This window comes from Camelus bactrianus, chromosome 21, assembly GCF_048773025.1.
Source record: "Camelus bactrianus isolate YW-2024 breed Bactrian camel chromosome 21, ASM4877302v1, whole genome shotgun sequence".
Taxonomy (NCBI): domain Eukaryota; kingdom Metazoa; phylum Chordata; class Mammalia; order Artiodactyla; family Camelidae; genus Camelus; species Camelus bactrianus.
The window spans coordinates 5,823,398-5,838,625 of NC_133559.1; the positions used below are offsets into that span (position 1 = coordinate 5,823,398).

General features: G+C 42.3%; 1 protein-coding gene and 1 pseudogene across 2 annotated transcripts in view; one reads left to right on the top strand and one right to left on the bottom strand.

Moving 5' to 3' along the window:
- Positions 1-15,005, bottom strand: part of THEM4 (thioesterase superfamily member 4) — a 28,561-nt gene extending 13,556 nt beyond the window's left edge. Inside the window, exons 1-5 of one of the 2 annotated variants that reach the window (XM_074349441.1) lie at positions 14,664-15,005; positions 10,685-10,838; positions 8,270-8,456; positions 3,768-3,927; positions 3,067-3,177 (exon numbers count right to left, since the gene is read on the bottom strand). In XM_074349441.1, the coding sequence (XP_074205542.1) occupies positions 3,067-3,177; positions 3,768-3,927; positions 8,270-8,456; positions 10,685-10,765 (539 nt within the window). In that variant the 5' untranslated portion in view covers positions 10,766-10,838; positions 14,664-15,005. The remainder of the gene's footprint in view (positions 1-3,066; positions 3,178-3,767; positions 3,928-8,269; positions 8,457-10,684; positions 10,839-14,663) is intronic. The other variant, XM_074349440.1, reaches the window with a different exon arrangement.
- On the top strand, positions 10,857-12,112 carry LOC105071784 (steroid receptor-associated and regulated protein pseudogene; annotated as a pseudogene).
- Positions 15,006-15,228: the final 223 nt, after the last annotated feature.

Consider the following 15,228-nt stretch of genomic DNA (forward strand, 5'->3'; position numbering starts at 1 on the left):
AGGGAACAGTGTTGACAAGCAAGTGTTTCTTCTATGAAGTATATATCTGTCTTATATGTATTACTCTGTGGAAGTAGGAGATGGTAGACACAGAGTAAGAGGTGTACACAGGTCAGCTTTGGGCAGGTTGCATTCAAAGAATTATGCTTACACACGTCATGGCAGAAGCAATGCTTTTCTTAGTGGTAAAGTGTGGGTAGAGGTAGAGGATACCTATGTTCATCAGGGAGTCTTCCATGTGTTAGTCCAAAGGGCTTCAGAGTCTGCATGAACTGAGGATATGCAAAGATTTGTACAGCCCTTAGCATCCCCATCAGGGCTATTACCTCTTATGTCCCCCTAAAGTGCATGAGGTGCAGGTGAGCTGATGAGCTGACGGGTGAAAAGAGCATTTAGGCACATTCAGTGGATTTACATCAATGGATATATGCCATGTGGAGGTTCATACTCCTGCACAATCTCCCTAAAAACCCCAATAACCCCCTCCCCAACACAATAGGCAGAGAGCTGTGAGGAAGCCAAACAATTCCAGAAAATGCCGGGATCATACCCTTAACAGAAAGGACTGATTACAGAAAGCAACCAGCTAGAAAGGTGAATGTCTTGCCCAGGTGAATATCCCTGAAAGAAAACTGCACAGACTCTTGTCCTACCTCCTGGGAGATGGAACCTCTGCCATTAAATGAGATGCATTTAATTGTACGTGAGCAGTACACCAAGGCAGAATATATACGACTAAGACACACTAGACTTAGATACTGAATAAGGGGAAGTACCAGGTTGTAAGCACAGGTGTAGATTTGGAAGGTGGCTGACACAGCAAGGAAACCTCAGCTCCAAGAGCGGCTCAGACTCATGAATTCAGGGTTATGCTCCAATCGCAGGCAGAGGCAAAATCCTGTCCCATCAAGGATCACCAGTTTGACAGCCTACAACCTACAAATTTGGCTGACCTGAGTTGGTTTCTTTAGAATCTGACATAATCACTAGAAGCCTGGGGAGGTTATAAGAATGAGTATTCTAGCCTCAGGAAAATATAAGTATCGACAACCCGAGGAAATTAATCAAACCCAGAATGAAAAAATTTTAATAGGTTAAATGTAGGTGAAATAGTAGGTTTTGTAATCATGGAGAAAATTTTGCACTTCGAAGAGACTACCATACTAGGCTTGTTATTTTCTTTACTGGATTATTTAGTAAAACTTGATTACGTATTTTTTTCTTTTTTGTGGGGGGTAGGCTTATTTATTTATTTTTAGAGGAGGTACTAGGGATTGAACCCAGGACTTCATGCATGCTAAGCATGTGCTCTACCACTTGAGCTATACCCTCCCCATCAATTATGTTTTTAATCAATGCTTCAGTATTTAAAATAATTTATACTGTATAATTTGTAAGTTTGGATTTATGAATATGTCTGGTTATGTTAGTTGCTGAAGCTGAATTTATTTGAGGTGATAATGATGCCAATTAAGGGAACATTCTCCCCATCCTCCTTATTGCTAATGAGATTAAATGGATGTGTTGCATAGCACTTCCAGGAAGTCTCTTTGAAAGAGAGAAGACAGCACTTCTTCTTCCCTTCCTCAGTCCTGCTGTCCAGGTCATGTGATGGCTCTTGCTACCACTCTGGACTTTGAAAAGATGAACTGGAAGGAGCCTGCATCTCGGAACCAGGGAGCTACCATACCAGATTTCTTTTACATGATAAATTTCTTTCTTGCTTAAGTCATTTTCATTTTGAAGTTATTATTATTGGCAGCCAGGGAAGAAAAACTTAAAGCATTGGCCTCTAATTCATTCAGAGTGTGTGTGTGTGTGTGTGTGTGTGTGTGTGTGTGTATGTGTGTGTGTGTTTGTGTGTGTACATGGTAAGGAGCAGAGAGAAGCACTCCAAGAAAAAAGAAAAGGAGGCAAGGGGCTTTGTCTAACTTTTTTCTCACTGGGCCTGCAGGTAAATAGACCAGGAGTTGGGAACTATGTCTCACTGGCCAGCTGCCTGTTTTGTAAATAAAGTTTTATTTATATGGATATAGCTGTGGACATAGCTATTGTCTGTGGCTGCTTTTGTGCTACAGTGGCAGAGCTCAGTGGTTGTACCAGAGACTTTATGGCCTGTGAAGCACAGAACATTTACAGAAAGTTTTGCTGACCCCTGGTATAAACTAATGGTATTTGCTAGGGGGAAGAATGCTTTTCTATAGCATGCCATGAGCAGGATAAGCCGAGCTAAGTGTTACTGACATTAAATATAATCAATGAAGTATGCCTCCCCTCTCCGTGACTGCCATATAAGCCACACAACTCTATCGGGTACGATGTGAAGATGTTCTGTAACCTGCATGCTTCCTGTGTAAGGTAACAGCCCACAGAACCGCATTAGCGATCTCATCTATCGAACTCTGTCCTTAAACTCTGTTCTTAAACTCTATTCTGCCCTTTCCCTCTCCCTCTGCCTATGCCAGTATCCATACCATCTGACTGACTGTCGGGGTACAGCTGTATGACTGAAGAACTAAGTAAGATCGTGCTGAGCTTTGTGATGGATACCAGACTTACCTTGCTGCCCTTTTATTTCTTTGTGTGAAGTTAGGTAAAACTTAAGTTTTGTTATGTACTGGATGTTGGTGCTCCACTCAGATCCCCTACAATCCTCTTTTCACCTTTGTTTTTGTTTTTTGAACATTTTCCTTAGAGCCTGCTTTGCTCAAACACAGAGAGCAAGAAGTGCCCAGGAATTCATGGTCCCCAGGACAGCCCTTATCCTGCGACGAAGTACGAGAGACTATGAAGACTCCGGCTCCCTTGCTGAGGTAGGGACGACACTGAGGCACACATTTCACTCCAGACTTCTTTGAGTGACTAGGCTGAAGCTACCTTTTGCACGACCGATTGTCTAACCTTGGCTGGCTTCTTCCTCTTCCCTGTCCTTCTCCCACTCCCTTCATGGTTTCCTTCAGAAGCGCTTCCTTAATAAACACTTGCACAGAAATCCTTGTCTCAGGGTCCACTGCTGCGGAGCCTAAATTATGAAACCTAAGAAGTAAAGGCTACCCGTGCATTTACCTTTTAAAATTGATGTTGAGATTGGCAGTCATGAAAAGTCCCATACATGAAATTGTACACACACCAAGAGTAGTATCGATCATCGTTGCAAGGGCACCTCCATGAAGGAATCTAATTACAATGGGAAGGGAAGAGAAATGTATTCAGAAATTCTGAAAACAGCCCCTTAAGAGAGAAAGATGATCCAAGCATCCCATATAATTCATCTCCGAACTTAGTCCATGTTCAGTGTACTGAATGTCAAACTATATCCATGTTCCCAACTTTATTTTGTTCATAGTATAATACTATAATATTGTAATAAAGCCAGAACTTAATGATAATCAGGTCACAAGTAAGCATAAAGCTAAAATGCAATTCAGAAAATTTATATTATGTTTCTCTTAAACTAAATATACATCACTGTTTAAGAATGTAGGAAATGCAGATAAACAGAAGAAAAAGAAATTAAAAATTATAAGGGCTACAATCCCACCATCGAGTGACAAGCTACACTTAACATGTTAGTAATACTCTCAGAGTATAGTCTGTTGCTCTATGTCCTATGCTTTTGTCATTTAATAATTTATGGTAAACATCTATCCACGTCCATAAGTATGTATCTGCATTACTACTTTAATGCCTTCATTGTACTGTGGACACATGGGGGTGCTGCGAGATGACAATCTCTTAGATCCACATTTCTAGGCTATCATTCTTACCCAGGTGGTCCTTCTAGATAAGGACCTCCTTGAAACAAGCAAACCGTCCTTTTCTCATCTTCATTATAGAACATCGCATATTCAAAGCCTTGGCCAACCTCATAGCTTCTGGTGAAGGGCCGGGCCTGTGACAGCTGGTCTTCTTTCACAGGCTTTGAGTCTGCAGGCAAATGAAGTGAATGGGCACGTGAGAAACACGCATGAGGAAAATGCCATGACAGAGCTAAACATGTGTGCCCTGCTAAAATCGCAGGTCAGTGGATGACTGATTAAAATGTCAACCAGGTGCAAACTGAAGGGAATTGAAGGGTGCCAAAGAAACAGAATGTAGTTAATCTTTTGCTCCTGTGGAATTAGTCTACCTGGGGACATAGTAAAATAAATGAAATCAAAACAAAGTACTTACACATGGGAGTCAGAAAATACAGTACATAAATGGTAAGGGTATACTGAATAAAATAATAAGGTATAGATAGAAACCCTTCTTAGAATAAGCATGGTTTAATTGCGATTTAAAGAAAATGAACAATGCAACAGTACAGTAGTTTTATTTTTGTTTCATTTATTTCTTCAGCAAATATTGAAGTATCTACCAGGAGGAAACTGAGGCAAGGAAAGGTAAAGTAACTTGCCCAAGGTCACACAGCTTTAAATTGTGGAACCAGAATGTGAACCAATTCACTAAATCATTAAATTAGGAAGTTGTTACTGCTGAAAGAAATTGAAGATAACACAAACAGGTGGAAAGATATACTGTGTTCTTGGATTGGAAGAATTACTGTTGTTAAAATGACCATACTACCCAAGGCAATCTACAGATTCAGTGTAATCCCTATCAAAATACCAATAGCATTTTTCACAGAAGTAGAAGAACTAATTTTAAAATGTGTGTAGAAAACACCAAAGACCCCGAATAGCCAAAACAATCTTGAGAAAGAAGAACAGAGCTGGAAGAATCACACCCCCTGACTTCAGACTATACTACAAAGCTACCGTAATCAAAACAGTATGGTACTGGCACAATAATAAGACACATAGGTCAATGGAACAGAATAGAGAGCCTAGAAATAAACACCCACTTACAGTCAATTGATCTGCAACAAACGAGACAAGACTATACAATGGAAAAAAGATAGTCTCTTCAGTAAGTGGTGCTGGGAAAATTGGATAGCTACCTGTAAAAGAATGCAATTAGAATGTCCTCTAACACCACATATAAAAATAAACTCAAAATGGATTAAATACCTAAGTGTAAGACTGGATAACATAAATACTCCCAGAAGAAAACATAGGTAGAACACTCTTTGACATAAATTGTAGCAGTATTTTTTGGATTCATCTCCTAAAGCAAAGGAACTAAAAGCAAAAGTAAACAAATGGGGCCTAATTAAACTTAAAAGCTTTTGCACAGCAAAGGAAACCAACAACAAAACAAAAAGACAACCTATTAAACTGGAGAAAGTATTTGCAAGTAATATGACTGATAAGGGGTTAAATCCAAAATATATAAATAGTTCATACAACTCAATATCAAAAACAAGACAAAACAAAACACCAACAGACTGAAAAATGGGCAGATGAACTGAACTGACATTTTTCCAAAGAGGAAATGCAGATGGCCAATAGGCACATGAAAAGATGCTCAACATAGCTAATCATCAGAGAAATGCAAATCAAAACCACAATGAGATACCACCTCACACCTGTCAGAATGGCTGTCATCAAAAAGAACAAATAACAAATGTTGGTTAGGCTGTGGAGAAAGGAAACCCTTGTACACTGCTCGTGGAATGTAAGTTGGTGCAGCCACTGTGGAAAACAGTATGGAAGTTTATAAAAAAATTAAAAATATAACTACCATATGACCCACCAATCCTACTACTGGATATATATCTGAAAAAACCAAAAACACTACTTTGAAAAGATACATGTACCCCAATGGTCATAGCAGCATTATCTACAATTGCCATATATATAATGGAATATATATAAAAATAAGTATATATACATATATATATAGTGGATTACTACTCAGCCATAAAAATGGAATTTTGCCATTTGTAGCAATGTGGATGGACTTAGAGGGCATTATGCTAAGTGAAATAAGTCAGACAGAGAAAGACAAATACTGTATGATATCACTTACATGTAGAATCTAAAAAATACAACTAGTGAACATAACAAAAAAAGAAATAGACTCAGATACAGAGAATAAATTAGTGGTTACCAGTGGGCAGAGGGAAGGGGGAAGGGGCAACATAGGGGCAGGGGATTAAGAGGTACAAACTATTAGGTACAAAATAAGCTACAACGATATATTGTACAACATGAGGAATATAGCCAATACGTTATAATAACTATAAATGAAGTATAACCTTTAAAAATTGTGAACCACTATATTGTACATATGTAACTTACATAATAAAGGAAAAAAATAGGACGTTGTCAGCTTTTGGGTGGCCTCTAAAGCCATGAGGCTGAATGAAATTACCAACAGAGTACAGAGAAGGAGTAAGTACTAAGGACTGAGCCATGGGGCACCCTAACATTAAGAATGTGAAGATAAGGAGGAACCAGCAAGAGAAACTATAAAGGAGGCACCAATGAAATACAAGAATGTGGTGTCCTGGAAGCCAAGTTCAAGGAGAAAGTTGTCATTAGCTGTGCCAAAAGCTGAGCAAAGTCATTGGTTAACAATATGAAGGTCACCAGTGAAAGTAGTTCTGATGGAGTGGTGAGAGTGGGGGTTTGACTGGAGAGGGCTGAAGAGAGACCAGGAAGAGAGAAAGGCAGTTGTGGCCTGTTGTAGCTAGAGAAAAATCTAGCAGAGAGGGATGTCCTTAAGGAGACCAAAGGGATGTAACGCAGCGCACAAAAAGAAGGCTTGGCCTCTGCAGGAGTATGGTCAGTTCACATGGGAAAAGCAGAGTATCAGACACAGATGCAGGGAAGAGGGTAAATGAGACGGGGGCGGGGGGGGGGGGAACTTGGCAGCTCTCTTCTGATTGCTTTTATTTTCTCTTAGTGAAACAGGAGGTAAGATCAGCTGAGAGTGAGGCTTGAGAAAAAGTAGGTAGGAAATAGTCATTTAGGAGGGCAGGAGAGTGAGTGGAAGAGGGAAAAATGAAAAATGATTGTCAGGCAACGTTAATGGCCCACTTGAGGTCATTTTTTAAAAAACCATCACAATACCCAAACTACTACCTAAAGATGTGGTTAGATGAGTAAAAGGTAATGAGTAAATTAGGAAATAACTGTAACAGCTTCATGAAGTCAGGGACCCTATCTGTGTATTCAGGCCTATTTCAGGAATGCAATGCTCAACAGGAGGTCAGAGATTTTAGGTAAAAAAAAAAACAAGTTGAGTACCTTAAACAGGCCCCCTCATGTGTTTCCTGCCTTCCTTCTTCCCTCTCTTCTTACAAATATGTATAAGGCACTTACTATGTATCAGGTACTGTTCTACACACTGAAGATACAGTCGGGAATAAAACATTAAAAAATCTCTGTCCTCATGAAGCAAACACTTTAGTGGTGAGAGACAAACCAATAAATAAACACAAACCATGTCAGATGGTGATAAGTGCTAGGGAAAAAATAAATGTACCGTAATAAATGCATATTATTAAGTGAAAGAAAACAATCTGAAAGGATACATACTATACGTATTTCAGGAAAGCCAAACCTACGGAGTAAAAAGATGAGTGGTTGCCAAGGGTTCAGGGTGGAGGAGGGAGATGAATGGGTGGAGCACAGGCAGATCTGAAGGCGGTGGAAATATTCAGTATGATACTGTAATGACACATGTCATTAAACATTTGTCAAAACCCACAAAGTACAACACAAAGAGTGAACCCTAAAGTAAATTAAGGGCTTTAATGTATCAATACTGTCTCATCACTGATAAAAAATGTACTTTACTATTGCAAGCTGTTAATAATATGGAAAGCTGGTGGAGAGGATTAAGGGGTATACGGGGACTTCGTACTTTCTACTTTTTTTTTTTATAAACCTGAAACTACTGAAAAAAAAAAAGTCTATTAATTAAAAAGCACACACCCCCACAGGTCAGGAAGTGCAATATGTATGTTACAGGTGGGGTGGTTTGCTTTGGGAGTTTACAGTCTGGGAGATGAGGGGGTGACCTGAGTGTTCTAAGCTTCTTAAGGGTGACAGCCATATATAAATGGTAACAGGAGGTTAGTGATGACAGCCTCAAGACAGAAAGGTGATGAGAATGTGGGAGAGGGGTGGCATTCTGGGGCCCTTTCTTTACTTCTGCTAATGGTGATGAGGATGCCATGGTGGAGGCAGTCTTATTATTGGCAGTAGACTTTATGCTCTCCCACAATCTGCAAAATTTATTGCAATTTCTGGCCTATAAAACTGGAGAATACAGCAAACCTATCCTCCCTTTCTTAAGTGGTAACTAATGCTTTAATCTGTTCTTGGTTTTATATTTGATATTTAAATAGTCTTTATGGAAGAGTAGCTGTTCCTACCGAGAAAATAGGTCTTGAAGCTGTGAATCCTTTGAGGAACTTTACATTCAGATGAAGGCAAATGTTTCCAGGAGCCGTCTTCACATTTCTTCATGAACTGGTCAAAGAGGAGTCTTAAATCCTTGCTCCAGCTGGGGTTGGGAAGAGAATGGTCTTTATGAATGACTTTCTCAGTAGAAAATGACCTCTAAAAGACAGAGAGGAGAAAAGGGAGAGTAATGGGAGGTACAACACATTCTTCTATTTTCTAAGACTATCTTGCAGCTTTTCCTCTTCCCAAAAGCTTGTCATTTTGAAGTAGAAGCAAATTTTCAGGATCACCTGGTCTACCCTCCTTGGCAGAAATGGGAGACTGAGAGAGGGTGAATGATTTACTCAATGTCATCCAAGTAGCTATTGGCAGAGTCAGCATTAAGCCCAGGTCTGCAGACCCCCTTCTTTTTTTCAAAACTGAATCAAGCACAGGTGAGCCAGGCACTGGTGATAAAGAGAGATGAAGGACAGACATTTTCCTCCAGGTAGAAAGTGCTACAAGTAGGGTACACACAGGAAGCCAGAACACAGGGGAGAGGTATTCATCATAGAGTTGGTGTTCGCGGGCGGGGGAGATGTTCATTGACTTGAGTCTTGATTAGACATGCAGAAATTAACCAGCTGGAAAGAGCACTGCAGGCAAAGGAGCCCCATGTGCAAAAACAAGGAGGCATGAAACAGTTTTAAGGGGCCTTACAACAACCATATTAAGTAGGTACTAATTATTATCCACATTTTACAAATGATGAAACTTAGGCCTCAAAGAAGCTTGGCATTGTTGCAGTGCAAAGGGAGGAGCAGATGGTTGCAGGGATGTAGGCAAGGACCTGCCTGTGAGAAGCTTCCACACTAAGTTCCCTGGTTTGAATCACATCTGCAGTGCTCTCAGAGGGACTTCAAACGGGAGAGTGACAAGATCAGATCTAGCCATAATATGAAAGATAGTGGGAGTAACCAAGACTGGAATGAGAGGGCTCTGTTTGGAGGCTATTGGAGTAACCCAGGTGAAAAATTACAAGCGCATGAAGCAGAACGTGGTCACTATTTGGATAAGGAAGCATACAAGAGCCAATCCCAGGTTTCTGAATTGTGCAATAGAGTGGGTGTCAGAGCCAAATGCCCAGAAAGAGAATACAAAGAAAGAGGAGGAGGAGGTGGGAGGGGACAAGTGCTTCGTGTCATAGTAACTATGGCTTCCACCATTTTTACTTCTGCAGAAATCTTGGAACATTAGTATCACAGAAGCTATCAACTCTAAGGCATTCTCCTTCCAGGGACCCTTATCAATTCATTTAGATTCAATGTACCTACAGCACTTGGACTGCACCCCAGGGGAGAGGGAGGTACATTTACTGTGATGGAAGAACCAGCCAACCAGCCTTCTGCTGACACCTGGGTTGGCTCTGATCCTGGCCTGATGATAAGAATTCAGGGAGCCTGTCTCAAGAACTCTGTGGAACTAAACTTCCTGGCTGAACAAAAGGAAGTCTTGACTTCATGAGGGAAAATGTCAGTAGGGTCAAGACCACTCTAGTCCCTAGCCCAGTATTTGTACTTTGTTTTTTCTTATGTTTTTGACTGGCTCGTACCCTCAGAACCCAGCTCAGAAAATTTGGGAAGGAAAGAAAAGAAAAAAAAAATTAAAACCCACTTATTATCTCTCCATCTTACTATAACCAATGGTAAAATTTAGATGTATTTCCTCCAAGTATCTTTATATGTAGTTCTTCTTAATAAACTTGTAATCTCAGTACAGAATTTTTCCTTCTGCTTCACCACTTAGTTATTTAGTATTCACTTTCTCATGTCCTTAATCTCAGTTATCACCATTTTCAACAGAAAAATAGTCCTTTAAAATGATACGCTATAATTTACTTAACCATTTAAATTGTACTGTAAATTGTTTCCAGGTTTTTGCTGCTTTAAATGAAAAGGATCATTGGAACATTATGAATATAGCCTTTTCTCTATTATTGGATTATTTCCTTAGAATCCAGTCCCAATCATGTAGTTTTAAAAACACATGAATTTTGGAAGTAAGCTAACAAAAAGACACAATTAGTCACAAATTAATATGTACTGACCAATACACGTCAGTTTGAGAGGTGGAACAGGACGTGTAGACTCTGGAGTTGTGGATTTGGGCGCACTTCATCCATAGGTCTTATCCTAAATAGGCAACTCGAGGTTTGATCAGTTCTAGCATCCTTTTATGGACCAGACTTTTAGGAATTGGAATGACTCCCTTAACTGTGGGCTCTCCTACCTGATTTTAAATTCTGAACGTCTAGGGGATTCGGCTAAATGCAACAAACTTTTCTGAGCCCTACTATATGCCATGGTTCTGTTCCAGGCAAGAGAGAGAGAAGACTTAGGCCCTACCCTCAAGTGCTTCCAGCCTTGAGTGTGAAAAATGCTGCAGGCTTTCTGCCAGGTGAAGACACAGTGAAGACAGCCATCCATGATCCAGCAAGCAGATCCTCACCAAACACTAGAATCTGCAGGCACCTGGACCTTGGACTTCCAGCATCCAGAACTGTGAGAAACAAATATTTGTGGCTTAATTCCCCAGTCTATCGCTACTTAAACAGGCTGAGACATACTTAGTAGGTAGTGTTCCACGTAGTTCTTAGGCAGGAAAAAGCAAAATAAAACAACTAAAAACTGAGGAGGCAGCCAATGACTGAGTTTTGGGAAACTGAGGCCTCGGTGAGAAGGTTCCAAGGCTTGTCCTAAGCGAGGAAGCAGCTGGAGTTGGAAGAAATAGTGTCTGTTTGGTAGAAGGCCTACCTCCCAGGGACCAGACAGCAATCCTACTGACATAACCTCAGTGGATCAAAACAATCCCTCAACTGCCCCAGGCCAGTTCCTGTGGCTCCTGGTGGAATTCACTCAGCAGATCAGGATCCAGTAAATATAAAAGGTCTGGTCCTTGGGTGGGGAGCTGCATCCTGGAAGAGGCTGCTGAAAACTGCTCCTTCTGCTAGCGCTAAGCGAGGCCCTATGGCAGCAGTAACGGCCCCCTCAGAAGACCCCTGGGACCTGAGAGCCAGCCCCAAAGTCAAGGGCCTTAAGACAGACCTGGAGACCAGCTCAGATGGAAAGCCAGCTTGCCATCAGAAGACCATCCCCAAAGCTCACCTAACTTTCGTTATCGACTGTGCTCATGGGAAACAGCTCTCCCCAGCAGCGCCCCCAGCACCACCCCGAGCTCCGAGTCCCAACCTAGGACCTGTCATCCCTCCAATGAAGACCTACATCTTGTTCTGTGGGGGAAACCAGCCTCATCTGACTCAGGAGGCACCCACAGGTGATGGGGGCCTTGCCTAGGCCACGGGCACCCTGCCACCCTGCAGAGAGACTGTGACCCCAGCTGCCTCCCAAGCCAACCCACCCTCCCTCCTGGAGGTTCCTGAAGCCAAGGGGAGCCCCGTGAAGAGGTCTTCAGCTTGGGGAAGTCATACGCTCACTTAAAGCCCTCTCCTCCTGTGTCTGTGCACAGGCTGATTGACCGAAAGGGGCTGGCTGTGGGAGGAAGGGGCTGGCACCCCAGGCTCCGAGGCCCAGTGGATGCAATTTCCCGGGCCCACTCCCTCTTCCCCAGCCAAACAGAAGTCTTTTGTGCCTGAGCCAAGGAAGGGACATCAGATCCCTAAAGGCCATCTGAAACGGGACACACTCAACAGTACTCTATGTACTCCTTCCTCTCTCTTTGTTAGCCTTTCAGCGGAAGCAGGGTAAGGTACTGCCACATAGAAAGAGACTAACTAATTCCCGAAGCAAATTCTAATGTAGCATCTTCCATGTGCCGGGCCCTGCAAAGCCAAGAGAAGATACAGCTTTCTTGGAGCTAGTATTCTTGGAGATGGGGGAGAAAGGTTAAACAACTGAATAAAGATGATTTTGAACAGTGGGGAAAAAAATGCTACAATAGAAGTAGATACAGACACAGAAGGAGTGACTTTCAGGAAAAACTTCAAAAAGTGAGGACTGATTGAGTGATTTCTAGAGGATAAAATCTTTACTAGGGAAAGAACAGGAGGACTGCTCCAAGCAAAGGGACAGAGAGACGAAACGACCGTATGACATGTTGGGGAACTGCTAGGATTTTGGTCTTCGTGGATGTAAGGTGCAAAAAGAACAGCAGCAAGATGGAGATGGCAAAGTAGAAGAGGGTGACACCACAAAGGCCCTTTGGCTTTAACGCAGGCTTAGATTTCATTTTCTGGGTCAATGTTCCCAAAGGCCAAAAGGAAAGATGATTTAAGTTGGCACAAGGACAATGATACACGTATTTTTAAATGCATATTATAAAAGGACATAAATAGCACATCACACTTGTGATTTCATAAATATTATTGCTTAGGATAAAGAATTTAATTAATTAGTTAATTAAAGAAAGGATGTCTTTAAAGAATCATAAAGGTGATACTTGAGTGACAAAAATATTTTTCCATTGTGAGGAGCCAAAAGGAGTTTTCAGCAAAGCAGTAACATGAACTTAGGTTTTAGACAGCTCCCTCTGATGTTAGGGATGAATTGCAAGGTGAGAAGCAATGGTAGGGAAACCAGTTAAAGGACTGTTGCAGAAGTCCAGGAGATATGGTCAGAAGCTGAACTTGGTAGAGAGGAATGAAAACAAAGATTTAAGACATATTTAGGATACTGGGACCAAGGGATGTGAACAGTGACTGATTGTGGGGGAAGAGAAAGTAGAAGAGTCTTGGATGATTCCTGAATTGTGAAGATGAGTGGATAGAAGGAAAAGAAAGAGGAGGTTTTTATTAGTGACCATGTGCATGTCAAGAGGAAGAAAGTAGGAGTGGGACTGTTAATTTTAGTTTGGGGCATGTTGAGTTTAGGACCACGGATGAAAATATGATGTTATGAGAAATAAAAATCATGAAACTTTCAGTCCAAGGAGATGAGAACTAAGACATACTTGAACTAAAGGCACCTGGACTTGGTGCACGAGGCAGAAATGTTAGGGATAATCATTATCTTTTGTTGCCCTGAATAGAGAAAAGGTCTTGCTTGATCTTTGGTTTGTGTGTTTTTCAAGTGGGACTTGTTAAGCTACAACTTTATGAGACTCCTTTTAAGATTAAGTCACTGAGCTGAATGAAGCATGATTTATAAAGCCTATAAATACTACTGTTATAAAGCCATTAAATACTATTAAATGTTCTCAACACATATTATAAGACACCAACATATAATTAAAGAAACAGATTTATCTTTGCTGTGAGATTAGCACAAGATGTTATCTTTTCCAAAGTACAAGCTGGTACAGGATTAATAACCAACCTGCACTCATTATTCTTTAAAAGTAAGCTACAGTAGCTTCTAGTTCTTGCTCAAGACAGAGCTGTTCCCTCCTCTATGTTCCCTTTGTACACATTATTTTTAAATTTTGCACTTTCATTCCTTTTTCCCAAACTAGACTGTGAGCTCCTTGAGAGAAAGGGTTGTTTCTTATTCATCTTTTTTTAAAAACATTTTTAAATTGAGTTATAGTCATTTTACAGTGTTGTGTCAAATTCCAGTGTAGAGCACAATTTTCAGTCATACATGAACATAGATATATTCATTGTCACATTCTCTTTGGCTGTGAGCCACCACACGATCCTGTTAATATTTCCCTGAGCTACACAGTACAATCTTGTTTATCTATTCCACATTTTGAAATCCCAGTCTGTCCCTTCCCACCCCCCCCCGTCCCCTTCTTATTTATATTTATACTGTTAGTAACCAATGTCTGCCACGTTGTTCGTGCTTAATTAACATTAATTGAATACATCAACGAATCACAACGTAGGGATGTAAGAACAGGCAATGTTTATTTAATACTCTGCTGTTAAACACTTGCGTAATCTCAGTTAAATGTTGTAACAACCTTTAAAGGTGGGGAAACTGGTTTGCAGAGGGCGAGATTAGCTGATGAGCAGAGAACTCGGTTTGAATGCTTGGAAGAGGGTATACCCTTCTCCCGATGGTATTAAGTAATGGTTGTGCGCCAGACTGGTCAGGTTCAGATCCCAACTCTACTGCATGTTTTCTACGTGACCTTGTTTAAGTCACAACCTTTAATATCAGTAGAGGCACTCCTTGGCCTGCTGGCCTGGTTCAAGCATCCTGCACACTGCTTCAAAACGGAGTCACCCTCCTGTCCAGTCGCTTATGGTTTGAATCTCAAGACTTAAAAGACTCGGTGACTCTGTTTAACATTGATGCCTTTTATTCTGAGGTCAGTTGGCTGTGGAAATGGATAAACAGCTGAACACATTCGCTCTCTCACGCCTGTTCGGGACGGAATGGCCTCGCCCTCCGCCCCCTCCGGCCGCCCGGCGCCGGGACTCACCCGCGCGGGTCCCGGGTCCCTCGCCGGCCGGGGCGCGCCTCCCCGCGCGGCTCGCAGGGCGCTGAGCGTGCGCGGTCGCGCGGCGCAGCTCCTCAGCATGGCTCCCAGCACACGGGGGCCTCCGGCCGCGAGCGCAGCGGCGAGCCCGGGGCCACGAGAAGAGATGACTCACCCAGGGACCCGCCCCCGCTCTTCTTTTAAAACTGAGGGGAGCGGAGGGCGAAGCCTGGCGGGGAGGCTCCCTGCCTCTAAGGGGCAGTTGGAAGGAGGGGCGTGAAGGCCGGCGGGGCATCCGCCTTTCCGTCCCGTAAGGCCTTTCGCTCTGCGCTGGCGCCGGAGCCACTTCCCGCCACAACTGTAATGCATCGCGAGAGCGGCTGGAGTTGGTGCACGGCGTCTGGGGCCCAGCGGTCTAGGCAGGGCGAGGGGCCCGCCCCTCAGTCCCGGAGCCCTAGTCAGCCCTTCAGCGCCTTTCTCAGCCCGTCTCAGCCCCTCAGCGCCCTTTTCAGCCCTTCTCAGCCCGCGTGCTGCGAGTGGATGAAGCCGGTCGAATGCTGCGCTTTAT